Source organism: Camelus dromedarius, chromosome 4 (assembly GCF_036321535.1).
Source record: "Camelus dromedarius isolate mCamDro1 chromosome 4, mCamDro1.pat, whole genome shotgun sequence".
Classification (NCBI taxonomy): Eukaryota; Metazoa; Chordata; class Mammalia; order Artiodactyla; family Camelidae; genus Camelus; species Camelus dromedarius.
Window position 1 is genome coordinate 18,399,565 of NC_087439.1, and position 14,061 is coordinate 18,413,625.

The 14,061-nt window shown below is 35.6% G+C and overlaps 1 protein-coding gene across 14 annotated transcripts in view; it reads left to right on the top strand.

The window, feature by feature from the left end:
- The window catches only part of R3HDM1 (R3H domain containing 1), an 82,651-nt gene that overhangs the window by 61,477 nt on the left and 7,113 nt on the right, over nucleotides 1-14,061 (top strand). For all 14 annotated transcript variants that reach the window (XM_031451318.2, XM_031451323.2, XM_031451324.2 and 11 more), the window contains 3 exons: nucleotides 1,815-1,966; nucleotides 10,184-10,287; nucleotides 12,327-12,499. In XM_031451318.2, the coding sequence (XP_031307178.2) occupies nucleotides 1,815-1,966; nucleotides 10,184-10,287; nucleotides 12,327-12,499 (429 nt within the window). The remainder of the gene's footprint in view (nucleotides 1-1,814; nucleotides 1,967-10,183; nucleotides 10,288-12,326; nucleotides 12,500-14,061) is intronic.

Here is a 14,061-nt window from a genome sequence, read left to right on the forward strand (position 1 = left end):
TATTTCATGTAATCCTCCCACTGGGTGAATGATCATGAGAAATGTTACTCTGACAAGCAATGAGTAACAGCCTGCTTTGTACTTCCTACCACGTTTGGTTAGATAAGCTGGATGGTGATAAACCATCTAAAAATTAAGTCAGAGAAGTCAGCTGTACTCAGTAGAGTGTATACTGTGGCTGTGCATTTTCAAGTACTGTTCCCTGTCTTTTGGTACTTGAGTTTTTCCTTTACCACTAGGTACAAATTTATTCTATAGCTTAAATCATTTTCCTAGATCTGCCTTGCTTATATACTAACTTAGGTACAGTCAGAAATAATAATTTCACAATATCACACTGCCTCAGTAGACAAAAAGACTGAAGTATACTGTGTCGTACAGAATTGGAGGAATTAAACCAGTAACTTTCTCTTTGCAATAATTGAGCCAAATTGAAAGTAATTAAAAGATGACCATGTAATTTGAAAGGTGCAGGTGCATTTCAAGAAGATGTTAGTAGGCAAGACTTAGAAGCTAATCATTAACTTATAAATCATGATGCTCAGATATAGAGAATCATGATGTGGTTAAAGAACTAAGACTCTGGGGGCAGTGGGCATGGGTTCACATTCCGACTTCTCTGCTATACAACCTCAGGCAAGCTGCTTAACCTCAGTTTTCCCATCTGTAAAACAGGGATAATAAAGATGCCTTCTTAGGGTTGTTAGGAGGGCTTGATGTAATAATATGCAGAGGTTTTTAGGACAGAATCTGAACGTGATAGTAAGTACTCAGTAATGTTAACTTTCATTGTCATCACTGTTAACTGCTGTCAACGCCATTACTATTGCTGACGTCATCATCATGAGAATCATCAGAAGCTTTTACATTTATATTACATTTTGTATTTACCAAAATCACTGAATGCAACTGTAACATGGCACATTTGTAAATTAAGGAACCATTGTGCCCATGTGTTTTCTATTTTAAAAACTATGGTGGGGAGGGTATAACTCAGCGGTAGCAATTATGCAGAAGGTTCTGGGTTCAATCCCCAGTAAGTCCATTAAGACAAATAAACAAGTAAACCTAATTACTCCCCTCCAATAAAAAATAAAAAGTGTTAGAGGTTATGGTAAAAAAAAAAAAAAAAAAACTATGGAAACCAGAGAATTGAAGAATCATTATGTTCATGTGGTTTCTATGTAGATGATATAGAAAACAGAGAAAGATCCACCATTTATCATATTTCTATTGTGCTAGACCCTGTAGATGAAGATTATAACAGAGATAATACCCAGTCCGCCCGGTGGAGGTGTCATTCCCATTTGTTAGATAATGACCTGGGGGGCCTCAGAATAGTGAAGTCCTTTGCCCAGGGTCACATAGGTAGTAAAGTGATGGAGGTGACATGACAGCTAGGTACCTTAGGCCCCAGAGCTCACACTCTTTCTGATCCAGTGTATCTCCCTGGTGCCCCACCTAAGTTTTACTTAGCTCTACCTGAGGTGAACCATATTACTCTTCATATCAAATGATCGTGCTTATTTTGAAAGTTTTTTTTTTTAATAACTTTGAGACATGTCATAACTTTTTAAAAACAATCTGATGCATCTAGCCTACTCTACTATTGATAAATGTTAACCAAAAACGGTAGCCAAAAAGGATACAGAAATCAAATGGTAATGCTGTAGCTAACTTATCGGGGCAGCCTATTGGCAGTTTTAACTTATTCCTAACTGCTTATTCTTGAAAAGTGTATGGTGGCTGGAGACATTGACATTTGCAGGGTTTTGAAGAACCTCTTTCCCTTTAAATTGTCTTTCAAATTTTAGGTTTCACTGCCTCAAGGTTCTCAAGGAATTGCCCATCAGACTTATCAACAGCCTGTTATGTTCCCTAATCAGTCTAATCAAGGATCTATGCCCACAACGGGAATGCCAGTTTACTATAGTGTCATTCCACCTGGCCAACAAAATAACTTAAGGTGAGTGTGACTAGAAGAACCTAATCCTATAGCTCCCGTGGTTTACCAGAATTGTGGTCTGTTGCTAATTTTAAAGTTGCCTAAGGAGCAATACCTGAGATCTTTTTCTAATATAGAATAGAAAAACTATGATGCAATCTGTTTTTCAAATATTTCAGTGTAAGCAGAGCATTACATGTGTAAAAGGGGAGTCAAAGTCTCTCATGTGCTTAAAAGCAGTAGGCCAGTCTCCTTTTACTCACCCAAAGGGAATCATAGCTGGCCATAGGCCTTGGAGTTTAGAGCATTTGTGTGTTAATATTTAAGGTTTTTGTAAGAGTTTGGGGAGAATATATTTTCTATATATAACCTCTGCAGCAAAATATCTTGCTAGAGTATTTCAGTATTTTTATTTCTCCTAAACTTCTAATTTTGTGTTTTCGGCTTTTTGCTGGCCTCAGCCATCTTTTGCAGTACTTGTCTATAACAAAGTCTCAGTCCGAACCACATCTTTTCATGAAATTTTACTTCTGTTGTTATTAAAACGGAAGTTGTTAACACTTAGCCTAGAGAAATAAAATGTAATAAGAAAGTTACTTTTGATGCTGAAACATTACCTTTTTAGAATACTTATTTTCTCTTTGTCAGATGTAACAGCTTTTTACTATTTTTGTAAGCATGTATTTATCGGCAAAATTAATTAGTAAGTTAAGTTTTATTGACAAAAATGATGTTAAAGAAAGGAAGAGGATGCTTATAGGTATTTCACTGCTTGTGACCCCAACAAAAATGAATGATAATAGTAAGATTAAAGAAATAATTTTTAAGTGGATACCTTTAAAGAATAGGGAGGGAAGAGGTGACACATTTCATGCAAAAAGCTTTATTTTCAGCCTCAGTGAGTTTCTCTTGAGAAAAATATTTCTCCTGCACCTGCATTTTATCTATTAAAAGAGTATTTTCTCTATTTAACTTACTTGGGTCCTTCTGATTATACATATGATACATAGTTATTGTAGAAAACTTGAAAATATAAAATATTTCAAAATGTGACATGTGAAAGAGCAGATGAAGTATGCCTCACCACCGGAGGTAATCACTGTTAAATTTTGGTGTCTTGACTCAAGTCATCTTCCAGTGTACATATAATATGTGAACTTTGTTAGGAGTCACTTGTTCTAAACATTTCATTTTCTATATTTTTAATTGCATTTTTCATAAGCTGTGGTTTAAAAAAATCTCCCTTACCCATTGCCCTTTGTGCAAAGCAATTGCTATTCCTCAACCAAAATAATCAATTAGAGTTTGCTATATATCTTTCTAAAACTTTTTTTTTTCCTCTAACACTTTTTCTTCTTCTAAATAGATACGTAAAAAATTTATGGTTTGAGAAGGGAGGTTTGGTGTTTTTGAGATAGATTAGGGATGTTTTGGTTTGTGTTGTGTCACTGAATATTTTTCTGCATGTGCAGAATTATTTTTATGAATGTTTTATTCTTCAGCTTTTTCGTTGAATGTTAGCCTTGAGCATCTTTCCACAGAGTATCTGAATTTTTCCTCTTAGGTTGGACTAGGGAGAAATCAGCATGAGAGTAAGAGGTCAGGCCAAGGAATTTATATTTTAGACTCTTAATAGCAAGTAATTGTGGTTTTTGAAGCGTGAAATTGATGTGATAAGGTTTGTCTCTTTAAATAAATTAGTTCAGTCGCAGTAGTTGAGGTGGATTTGAATTGGGCAGAGAACTCGAGGAGGAGAGTGGTGCATACAAGCATCAAGCAGCAGGTGCTCCATTGTGTGTGGTGGTGGCAGCAGGAAGTGGGTACATCTGGGAGGCACTTTGAAAGAAGAAAGGAATACTTGGTGATACTGTAAATGACGGTTAGGGGAAAATCTGATACCTTGATGGAAAATGTCCTACTAGCAACAATAGAGTATTAGAGTTGGAGATGAGTGTAATTTATATATTGTTTACTTTAAAATACCTACTAGATCTAGGGTCAGCACATTTTTCTGTAACAGGCCAGGCAGGAAATATCGTATGCTTTTGAGGCCAAGATATAAAATTATAGATACTATTTTTGATATTTATATGTTTATAACAACAGATAAAATAAATTTCCAAAAGAAAATTTTATTGACAAAATTCAAAATAAAATAATTGACCACTTTTTTAAAAAAAATACGGGTCTACTAATGAGAAGAATGGAATTACTTCAGGTGGAGGACCATTCTTACCTTGCAGGTCATTCAAAAGCCCAGTGGCCAGAGTTTGCCAACTCATATGCCAGATGATTAATAGCAAAAAAAAACAAAAACAAAAACAAAAAGCCAGCAGGAAATGGTCTGAAATGAAGGCTGACAGCATAAGGAAAAAGGAATATGGAAGCCAACATACTAGGAGATTTCAAAGATTAACAGTCAAATATTGCTGTGGAGGATGAGACCATTTACTGGGAAAAAAAAACATTAGAAGTAACAAGAAAAGGTCATTTGTAGCCATAGAGAGTGTGTGGTAGATCAAACAATTATAAGAAACAGGTTAAGTTTAGACTGTTCATGAACTCTTTGAGATAAAAGGTCAAGAGTGTTTATTCAAAAATAGGAATTTTTTTAAAGACAGAGGGGAAAGGACTTGTGTAAGGAGAAATGCAGATAATTTTTTTTAAACGTAAGAAAAAGGAGTAAATCTCTTCATCTTCCCACCTACTTCTGAATTATTAGTTTCTTCAAGTAAATTTTAAGCTTCTCCAAACTGTTTCTCAAAATCCATCCTGGCTTTCTTCACACCCCACGATTTTGAATGGTTTGCCATTTTATTGGATATTTCTCCAGGCCATAGGTAACCTAGATAGCAAGTAATCCCCTGAGGTAGGCCAAGTTTAGGAAGCAGGAAAGGCTTGTGTTAGAAATGCCCCTCTGGCATATTCTATATTATTTTGTGAATAATTTTTGTAGCTTGAGAGTGTGCTGACTTCTGTATTTTACTTATTGGTGTTGGAGACAGTATCAGGCATACTGATGAAAGGATCTTAAAAACCTACTGTACTCCTGGCTTCCATTTAGAAAAATACGTGAAACAACTATTTTTATTAGACAGTGAGGGACAGTACAAGTACACCCCAAGAGAGGGAGAACAAAGAAAGTGAGTCTTACTGCCCCAGCTTGCCTCCTGCAAAGAGTTTCCCAGCCATAGCTCAGGGAGAGGAAATCCAAGCAGAGCCTCTCAGTGGAGTTGAGAGTTAAGGAAGCCAGGGTGCCTTAGAGTTTACAGGGCAGAGTACTAAAGAGAGGAGAGTTAACAAAGAGATTGCTCTGGAGACCTAAGAGGGACCCTTCTGAGTCTTAGGTGATTGCTGACTGTTGCATTATGTGCAAAAACTACACAAGGCCAGGAAAAGAACCACTCAAAAGGAACAGGCAGGGCAATCCCCGTATCTCACACAAGGACGGGAATAGTTAGTTTATTTATATTCCTACCAGCCAGCATGTCAGAACCTCATAATACATGAGGCAGTGAGTCGAGGACTTAAAAGAATACTGTCTCAGCAGTGGAGGACAGTTAGCCCTAGATTAAAGATTGCTTGGGTTGTGCCTTAAAAAAGTAAGACCCAAAAGGATTAAAGTGTGTCCATATAACTGTGGCCCAGAACAAAGCTCAAAAATATTGTTAAAAAATACAAGGATATCTAACACTAAACACATAAGCCTGGCATCTAATCAAAAATCACCAAATACACAGAGAAGTAAGAAAGTAATGCCAATAATGAGGAGAAAAACCAGTCAGTTAAATAAACCTGACTGTGAAACAATGCCAACCTAAAATTCAGACAGAGGGAAAAAAGACTAGAAAAAAAAGAATAGAGCTAGAGCATCAGTGGTTTTCAAGGAGCCTAATGCATGTGCAATAGGCATCCTCAAAAGAGAACAAAGAGAGGAACAAAAAATACTTGAATAATAGCTGAAATTTTTCAAAATTTGATGAAAATTATAAACCTGCAGATCCAAAAAGTTCAACAGACTTCAAGTGAAAAAAGGAAGGAAACTTCTTACGAAGTTATAAAGGGAAAGTTGTAAAAGTAGCCAGAGTTAAAAAGACACATTACATATAGGTGAACAAAGATAAGAATGCAGGAGACCTCTTGTTAGAAACAATACAAGCCGGAGACAGTGGCACAACATCTTTATTTGAAGTAATGAAAGAAAAAAACATAGAATTCTATACCAGTAGAAGTATTTCTCAGAAGCAAAGATGAAATTAAGACTATTTCAAACATTCAAAAACTGAAAGAATTAATTGCCAGCTTATACCTACACTCCAAGAAATGTTAAAGAAGGTCTTTCAGGCAGTAGGAAAACTATACGGGATGGAAACTGGCTACAGAAAAGAATAAAATGAAAGAATAATAAAAAGAATAAGAATGAAAAGTCAAACAATATACTGACTATGAAATCAAGTATCTGAAAAAGGACTTGTGTAGAGTATATTAAGAATTCTCAAACCTCAGTAATAAAAAAATAACACAACCCTCTTCAGAAACAATTTGTTTAAAAAGGTAAACCTACCACATGGAGCACTGCTATACAGAAGTTAGAGGTACATGGTGCGAGATGGTGTGGAGATTTCTAAGATATTAGTGATGTTTTTTTCTTAATCTGAATATAGGTTACTCAGTTCTTCATTTTATAATTCTTTAAATTGCAGAATATAGTTCTGGGTACTCTTGTATATATTTCAAACCCCTAAAAAGTTAATAAAATACTGGAAGGGAGACCTAACTCTCTCTTAGGAGATAAAAGCCAAGAGAATGGGAAGGGAGGGGCTGGAGACAATAAACAGAGACAATTTTGAGGAGAATTGCTTTCATAAAGGGGGACATTGAATTTCAGTGGTGCATGGGAGAGGGGAACAAGGCTAAGAGAGAGTGGCCTGTTCTTATTGAAAAAAGAAATGTTTGTATGCTGAAGGGAAAGACAGTAGAGAGAAGATGTGCTGCTTCAGGAGAGAGGGTAGAGTTGTTAGGTCCCGAAAGAGGGTGAGAGCCAGCACTCAAGTGGAAGTGGGTTAGCCTTCGATAAGAGCACAAAGGATTCACGTATGGGGGAGTGGGGGAAAGCAGAGTACGTGGGCACAGAGATTAGTGTGTGGATAGGTGTGGTGAAGAGTTTATGAAAATACTTTTCTGATTGCTTTGTTTTTCTCACTGAGGTAGGATTCAAGATTTGAAATGCATTATCAAAGAGTAGATGAATGTTCTAGACGGGGAATGTATAAGCTCAGTGGTAGAGTGAGTGCTTAACATGCAAGAGGTCCTGGGTTCAATCCCCAGTACCTCCTCTAAAAAACAAACAAACAAACAAACAAACCTAATTACCTCCCCTCCCAAAAAATAATTAATTTTAAAGAGTAGATGAATATTTTAAAGGTTTTTTTTAATATAAAGATTCAGTACAGTTATATTAAAACAGGTTTCAAAAAGAAAACATCAAGATGTGGGGAAATGTGACAGATGTCTGGTAAAAGTTTAAACATTTTTCTCACTTCTGTATGTTCTAGAAGGATAATATTGCAACTTGGCAAATAAACAATTCATGGAAATAAATTGTTTACCCACTTGGCCAGAACTGGTAGTAAATTATCCCATGAGAAGATGTTTACTCTCACCAACAATCTGAGAAATGAAAAATTAAGGCAACTTTAACCGGAAAAGGAGGATAAAACAGTTAACAATATGCAGAGAGACGAACATTGCTGGTTGCTAGACAGATGAAGCCCATTTTTCTGTAAATCATTCTGATGACATTTAACAAAACACAAAACTGCTGTACTTCTTTTATTCTGTAATTCTGTCTCTGAAAGTTTACCACAAATATAATCCACCCCCAAAATTAAACTTGCTGCAGAACAAGTTGTAAAAGTTCTGTTATTAATAGGAAATCCAACAAAAATAATCCAAAAGAAATAATGGAGCAACCTTTGGATAGTTTAAACTTTCAATTTTTGTTTCTTCTTCCAAGCTGATTAAATTTGATTTAAATTCTAGTGAAATTTGCTCAACTTGTCACAAATGGTGGATCAGTCATTAGGACCAATGAGCCTCAAAGTGTTTGTTTTTTGTTCACTGCTTCAGTCGCATTTCATTATTAAAGAATTAAATGTGTGATACTGAGACCGCTACAGTCCCCAAATGGGTACTATCGATTACTCACAGCACCTTCAGGAAGCACAGCACAGGTCTAGAGAGGAAGGAAACTCTGCCACATGCTGTAACATGGATGAATCTTGAAGACATTATGCTGTGCAAAATAAGCTGGTCACGAAAGGACAAATATTGTCTGATTCTGCTTAAATGGGGTATCTAGGATAGCGAAAATTCATAGAAACAGTACAGTGGTGGTTGCCAGGGTCTGGGAAAAGGAGGAATGGGGAGCTGTTGTTTAGCGGGTACAATTTCAGTTTTGCTAGATGAAGAGTTCTGGAGATGGATGGTGGTGATGATTGTACAACAATATGAATGTGCTTAATGGCACCGAGTTGTATGCTTAAAAATGGTTTAAGATGGTAAATTATATGCTATGTGTACTTCACCATAATTAAAAATTTTTTTAATGTGAATATACTGATGAAGGGGAAAAGGAGAGAAACTCTATATTCTTTATCTGTCACCCTCCATGTCTTAAGCTATGTTATTTCTACAAGTGGCAAATACTCTTATCATGCCTTCCAATCCTAATTGACATGAACTTCAGAAAGTACTATTTTTTCATTTTGGCATGTGGTCCAAAATCACCTTTTGTGAAATCTTCACTTTACATCCTTTTCTTGTTCCCTTTATTGAACTACACTAAATACTGCCACAGAAAACAATGAAACTTTACTAAGTCTTATTAATTGGAGAATTGTCACCCTGAATTAGAGAATCATTTTTAACTTCTTTTTACAGATATTTGTGAATACACTTAAATATAAGCCAAAGTATACTGAACCCCTATGTACCCTTCACTCAGCTTATACATTTATTGACTAATGACTAATCTATTTTCATTTAAACTTCTACTTCATGCTCCTCCCGTATTATTTTAAAATAAACCCGGGTATCATATTATTTCATTCACTAGTATTTCACTAGAAGTATCCCTAAAAGGTTTTTTAAACCATACAACTACAGTACTATTAAACATCTTAAAAATTTCACAGTTAACCTCTTAATTATATAAAATATCCAGCTGGTATTTGTGTTACCAACTACCCCACAAATATTGCTTATGTTTTTGTACGTGTGTCTTGTAGAGCATTCCACAGTCGGATTTGACTGATGGTGTCATCGTGGTGTTTAACACTTCTCCCTGTATTCTCAGTAATTCAGTAGTTGGATCTAATGTTTTGAAGCAATTCTATGAGATGTAGTGCAAAAAAGTTGTTAAAGCTGGATTAAGAAATAAAACTATGTAAAGAAAATTGATTTAAAAGGCTGGTAACAGGGTTTTATATATAAATTAAGATTTCTGATTACTTGAGAATTCTCAGCAAGAATTCGTAATATTGCTCTATGATTTGAAATTATTTTCCTGAAAGAAATTGCTAAATGGAGAAAACTTGAAGGACATATTATGACAAATTCCATGTAAGTTTGAGTCTCAAAGATAAACTGTTGAAAAATACAGCAGTAGCTTAATGGTTTTACACTAACAGCCATTTATTTTTGTCAGCATTTATATTAGAATATGTCAAAATCATGTTCTATTATTTCCTTTATTCCTTAGATAGTACATTATGTCCTTAGTACATTTTTTAAGCAATAAAATATTTTTTCTGAGTCTCATCATTGTCAAACCGCATATTCTCTCTTCTAAAATATAGATAGCTTAGTGAGATCCAAATAAATTACCTTTTTATTTCATAAAGCTAGTGAGCTATTTTTCTTCTTTTTAAAATAATTATTTGAACAATACAAAAGGCCTATTCAGAATAAGTTGTAAAAGAGTAAGAGCAATGAAATCATGAGTTACTTTTAAAAAATTAGTGTCATTGACAAAAACATAAAGTGATTTTTATCAAAAAGGTAATTCTTTATAACTCACTGTTTAGAAAAGAGTTAAGTTTGACTTTTATTAAGCAAACCAACTTCAGAAATAATATATATCTAAATAAACTTATAGACCTTTCATTCAAAAAATCTTTACAGTCATCTCCATCTCATTGCGCTGTGTTCTGTGTTTGTTTGATTTTTGCCCCATAGCTCATCAGTAGGTTACTTGCAGCATCCAGGATCAGAACAAGTCCAGTTTCCTCGAACTACTTCACCATGCAGTTCCCAGCAGCTTCAAGGCCATCAGTGTGCAGGTATGAATAGATAATTGGGGGAACGTGCAATGGTTTGTCCATTTGAGAAATAATTAAATAAGTTCCTTGGGCATTTCTAGAAAAAGGTTTTCAACTTGTCATGTACTAAGATATACCAGGGTGCCCCGTGAAATCAGAGTTAACAGATTCAGTCCCCTCCTTCTTCCTTTTCTCCTGCCTCCCTCCACCCCTGCTCTCCATTTCTCCTCCTCAGGCTCTCCATCCTGCCTGCCCCTTAAATATTGATGTTCTCTGGGATCCTTTCCTAGGCATTCTCTCATTACCCTTCAGACTCTTCCTCAAGAATCCAACCACGGCTTTTTTGCCAGTGTCTCCCAAATCTTATTTCTGCTGAGACAAGACCATAATATAGCAACTGCCTGCTGGACGTTCCTACCCAGATGTGTCAAAGGCACTTTAGATTTAGTATTTCTCCCTCCTCCTACATCCCTTTCCTCACCTTCTATCTAGGGACCAATACAAATTTCAGAGCATGATTGATTCTCTTCTGTTGTCCCCTTTGACGTTCATTTCCTCAAATCTGGTACCGTCTTTCCTTCCCCACTGCTGCTACTTGCGGTCAGTTCTTTTCGTGTCTTATATGCAATCATCTCTTTCGTATTTTGCTGATTTCATGTTTCCCCCGTGCCCACCTTTCCTATTCCCCACCACACACATCATAAGAATTACTGTCGTGAAACAGAAGTCTCTTCATGTCTTTCTTCTGAATAAAAATTTTACATGGATGCTCCATCTAAAATCCTTAGCAGTTATGCCTCCTATTTATACTTAAATTCTCAAGTCATACAGAACTTTGTTTCTAAATATAATGTGTTTTTTCATACCAAAGATGCTTTTGTGCCTGCTCTTCCCTCTGCCTGGAATGCCTTTCCACCATCCTCTGCCAAAATCCTGCTCATCCTCAAAGTCTGACTCAAAAATCACCCCTTCTCCAGAGGCTTCCTCAGTCCTTAAGACAGAGTTTGTTGCTTCATTCTGTCTGTTTCCATAGTGTCTAAAACAATCCTTTACCATAACACCATATTTTATTGTAATGATTTGTTGACATGTGTAATCTCTAAGAAACAGAGAAACAAAAAATAATTATCACCCACATGAGTAAAAGTGGCTGCATCCAGCGTGAGCTGCTGTGCCCGAGAACATTGAGATGTTCCTCAACAGTCAGCCCTCCTGTGGTTTGCCAAGCCAGGTCTAGATGGTGCTGTTTCCAGGGAGCTGGCAACTTTACCATCACTGCAGTGCAAACAGTGGCCCCGGAGGCAGGGCACCTTACCTTTCACTGAAGTGGCGAGTGGCAGAGTACATGCCTAATTCTGGGAGTGCTGCAGCAGCGGTGTATGACAGGAGTAACTCAGACCGGAAGATAGATATTATCGTCCATGTGTCCTGTACAATTAGCAAAGTGTTTTTACATGCATGTGATCATCACAACCCTTTAAAGTCAGCCACAGAGGTGTTCCTAGCCTCCTTTTTCAGATGAGAAATTACAATGAAAGAGGGTAAATAATTTGCCCAGTCATGGGGCATTTCAGGGTTCTGAAATTGTGCTTTCTGATTCCCACATCCCAGACTTCTTCCAGTGCATGAAACTGATTCACTCAAAAGATTACTTTTTTACTGTATGTTAAAATTTCTGTAGGTTATTAGTTTTTCCCAGAGTTTTCCTTTGTGTATTTAGAATAATGCCTGTTTCAAAATTAACTTATTTTAAAAATTAAGCGTTTTTATAGATCATATCTCAATTGTGCTACTCTCTACTAGGTCTTGTAGATAATTGGACTTCCCTGACCTATTATGTTTAGGGCAAGTGAGATGTTTAGGTCTACAGAGATAATTTTGATAACCTTTTTAAACACACAGTGCTTATAGCATGAAGCATTAGGGCTTAAATCTGATTTGCATTTTTATCAGTAAAATTTTGTTCAGTGATGTAAAATTATTGCCATCATCTTGGTGTTTAAAGATAACAGCTGTTAGCTAAGGTATGCTGATGACAGTGTCCTAATTTGTATTTTCAGCTGTGCCGCCTCCACCACCTGGTGGCGGAGTGGTGATGATGCAGCTCAGCGTACCAAACAATCCACAGTCTCGTGCCCATTCACCCCCGCAGTGGAAACAAAACAAATATTACTGTGATCACCAGAGAGGACAGAAGTGTGTGGAATTTAGCAATGTAGACAATATTGTTCAGGTAAGGTGCTTCTTTGGTTTACTGTAATTTCTAAACTTCCAACATTTAGTCATATAAGATTGATCTATAAAGCTTGATGCTGAATTTTAAATCTTCTCAAGTAGATTAGTAAAGTTTGAACATTCTCTATATGCAATTTATTTCAGTATTTAAATATTATTTCCCAACGTTTTGCATATTTAAAAAATTTTAATTAAAAAATTCAGACCATAAACTAGATCTAAAATTTGATAAAGAAAAAGTGCTAAGCTTGTTATCCCACCTTTCCCACGTGAACTATATTTTACTGTAACCAGAAAGTGGATGAGGGAATACTCTTCATCATAGAAGAAATACAATGAATACATTTAAAGGCAATGATAGAATTTAAAAATCACTGTTTTAGAATCTTATTAAAATAATGAACAAGGGAAAATAATCGGCAGATGCTAGAAACATTAAGAAAAGGCTTATGGGGAACTTTAAAATGGATACATTAGAAAGACAACACTTTTAGAAACTGATGGATTGTACTATCGCTAAAAGTGGACCAACCAAACATTTGCTTCCTGATATGGTTTAGAAGGAAGTACACAGCATCACCTGTGAGAGGCTCTTCTCAAAAATATTGAACCTGAATTTAGTCAGGCCCTAAGTCTAGCTATTAATTTATTGAAAATAAAGGAAGAAAATAAAAAGCAATTGATGTGACACCATGGAATATTTTATTGGACTAATTGGTTTGTTTCTTTGACTAATAAATGACATTTTGAAATGAAGGATGAATCCGTTATAGACTAAAAGAGACTCAAGAGTTACAACAATCAGATGCAGCAAACAGGGATCTTCCTTGGATACTGAACAGTCGAAAGACATTTTGGGCCAAAAAGAAGACAGTTAAATATGTTAATTTTGTTAGTATGATAAAGGTTGGTTTGTTTGTTTTTTTAATAGTTCTTATCTATTAGATAGAAATATTTATATACCGAAATATTTACAGGTGACATGCTGTGATAATCTTAGATTTGCTTTAAATTGTTTAGAGGGAAAAAAAAAGCAGGGGTGATCACAATCAAAGCTGGATGAAGACTACATGAAAATGTGTTAGAATTGTCTACCTGTGCCTTTATATAATTGAAAGTTTACAGCATGAAAAGTTTTTTTAATTTTTTAAGATAAAAAAGTATTTTCAATGCACATGACAAAATCATATCAGAATAAAAAAGGCAAAAGTCATTTATAGAGTAGCTCACAGACTATATAAATGGCCAATGACGTTTAAACAGATGAAAACATAGAAATATTTTTTATTTGTATAATTGGGAAAATTTATGAAGACCAATAATCCGCAGTGTTGGCAGAGATACCAGTTATAAACTCTCCTGTACACTCTTGTTGATACTGTAAATTGATCCAGTCTCCTTTTGAGTGCAATTTAGTTACAGTTTTCAAAATGTGGAAGGTGCATGGCCTTTGATTTACAGATTCATTCCTAGAATGTTGTCTGGTAAAAGATGTGGAACTAACATACAAAAGTATATGTACAGTGATATTTCTTTCTTCCCTGTTGTAACGCTGGAAAA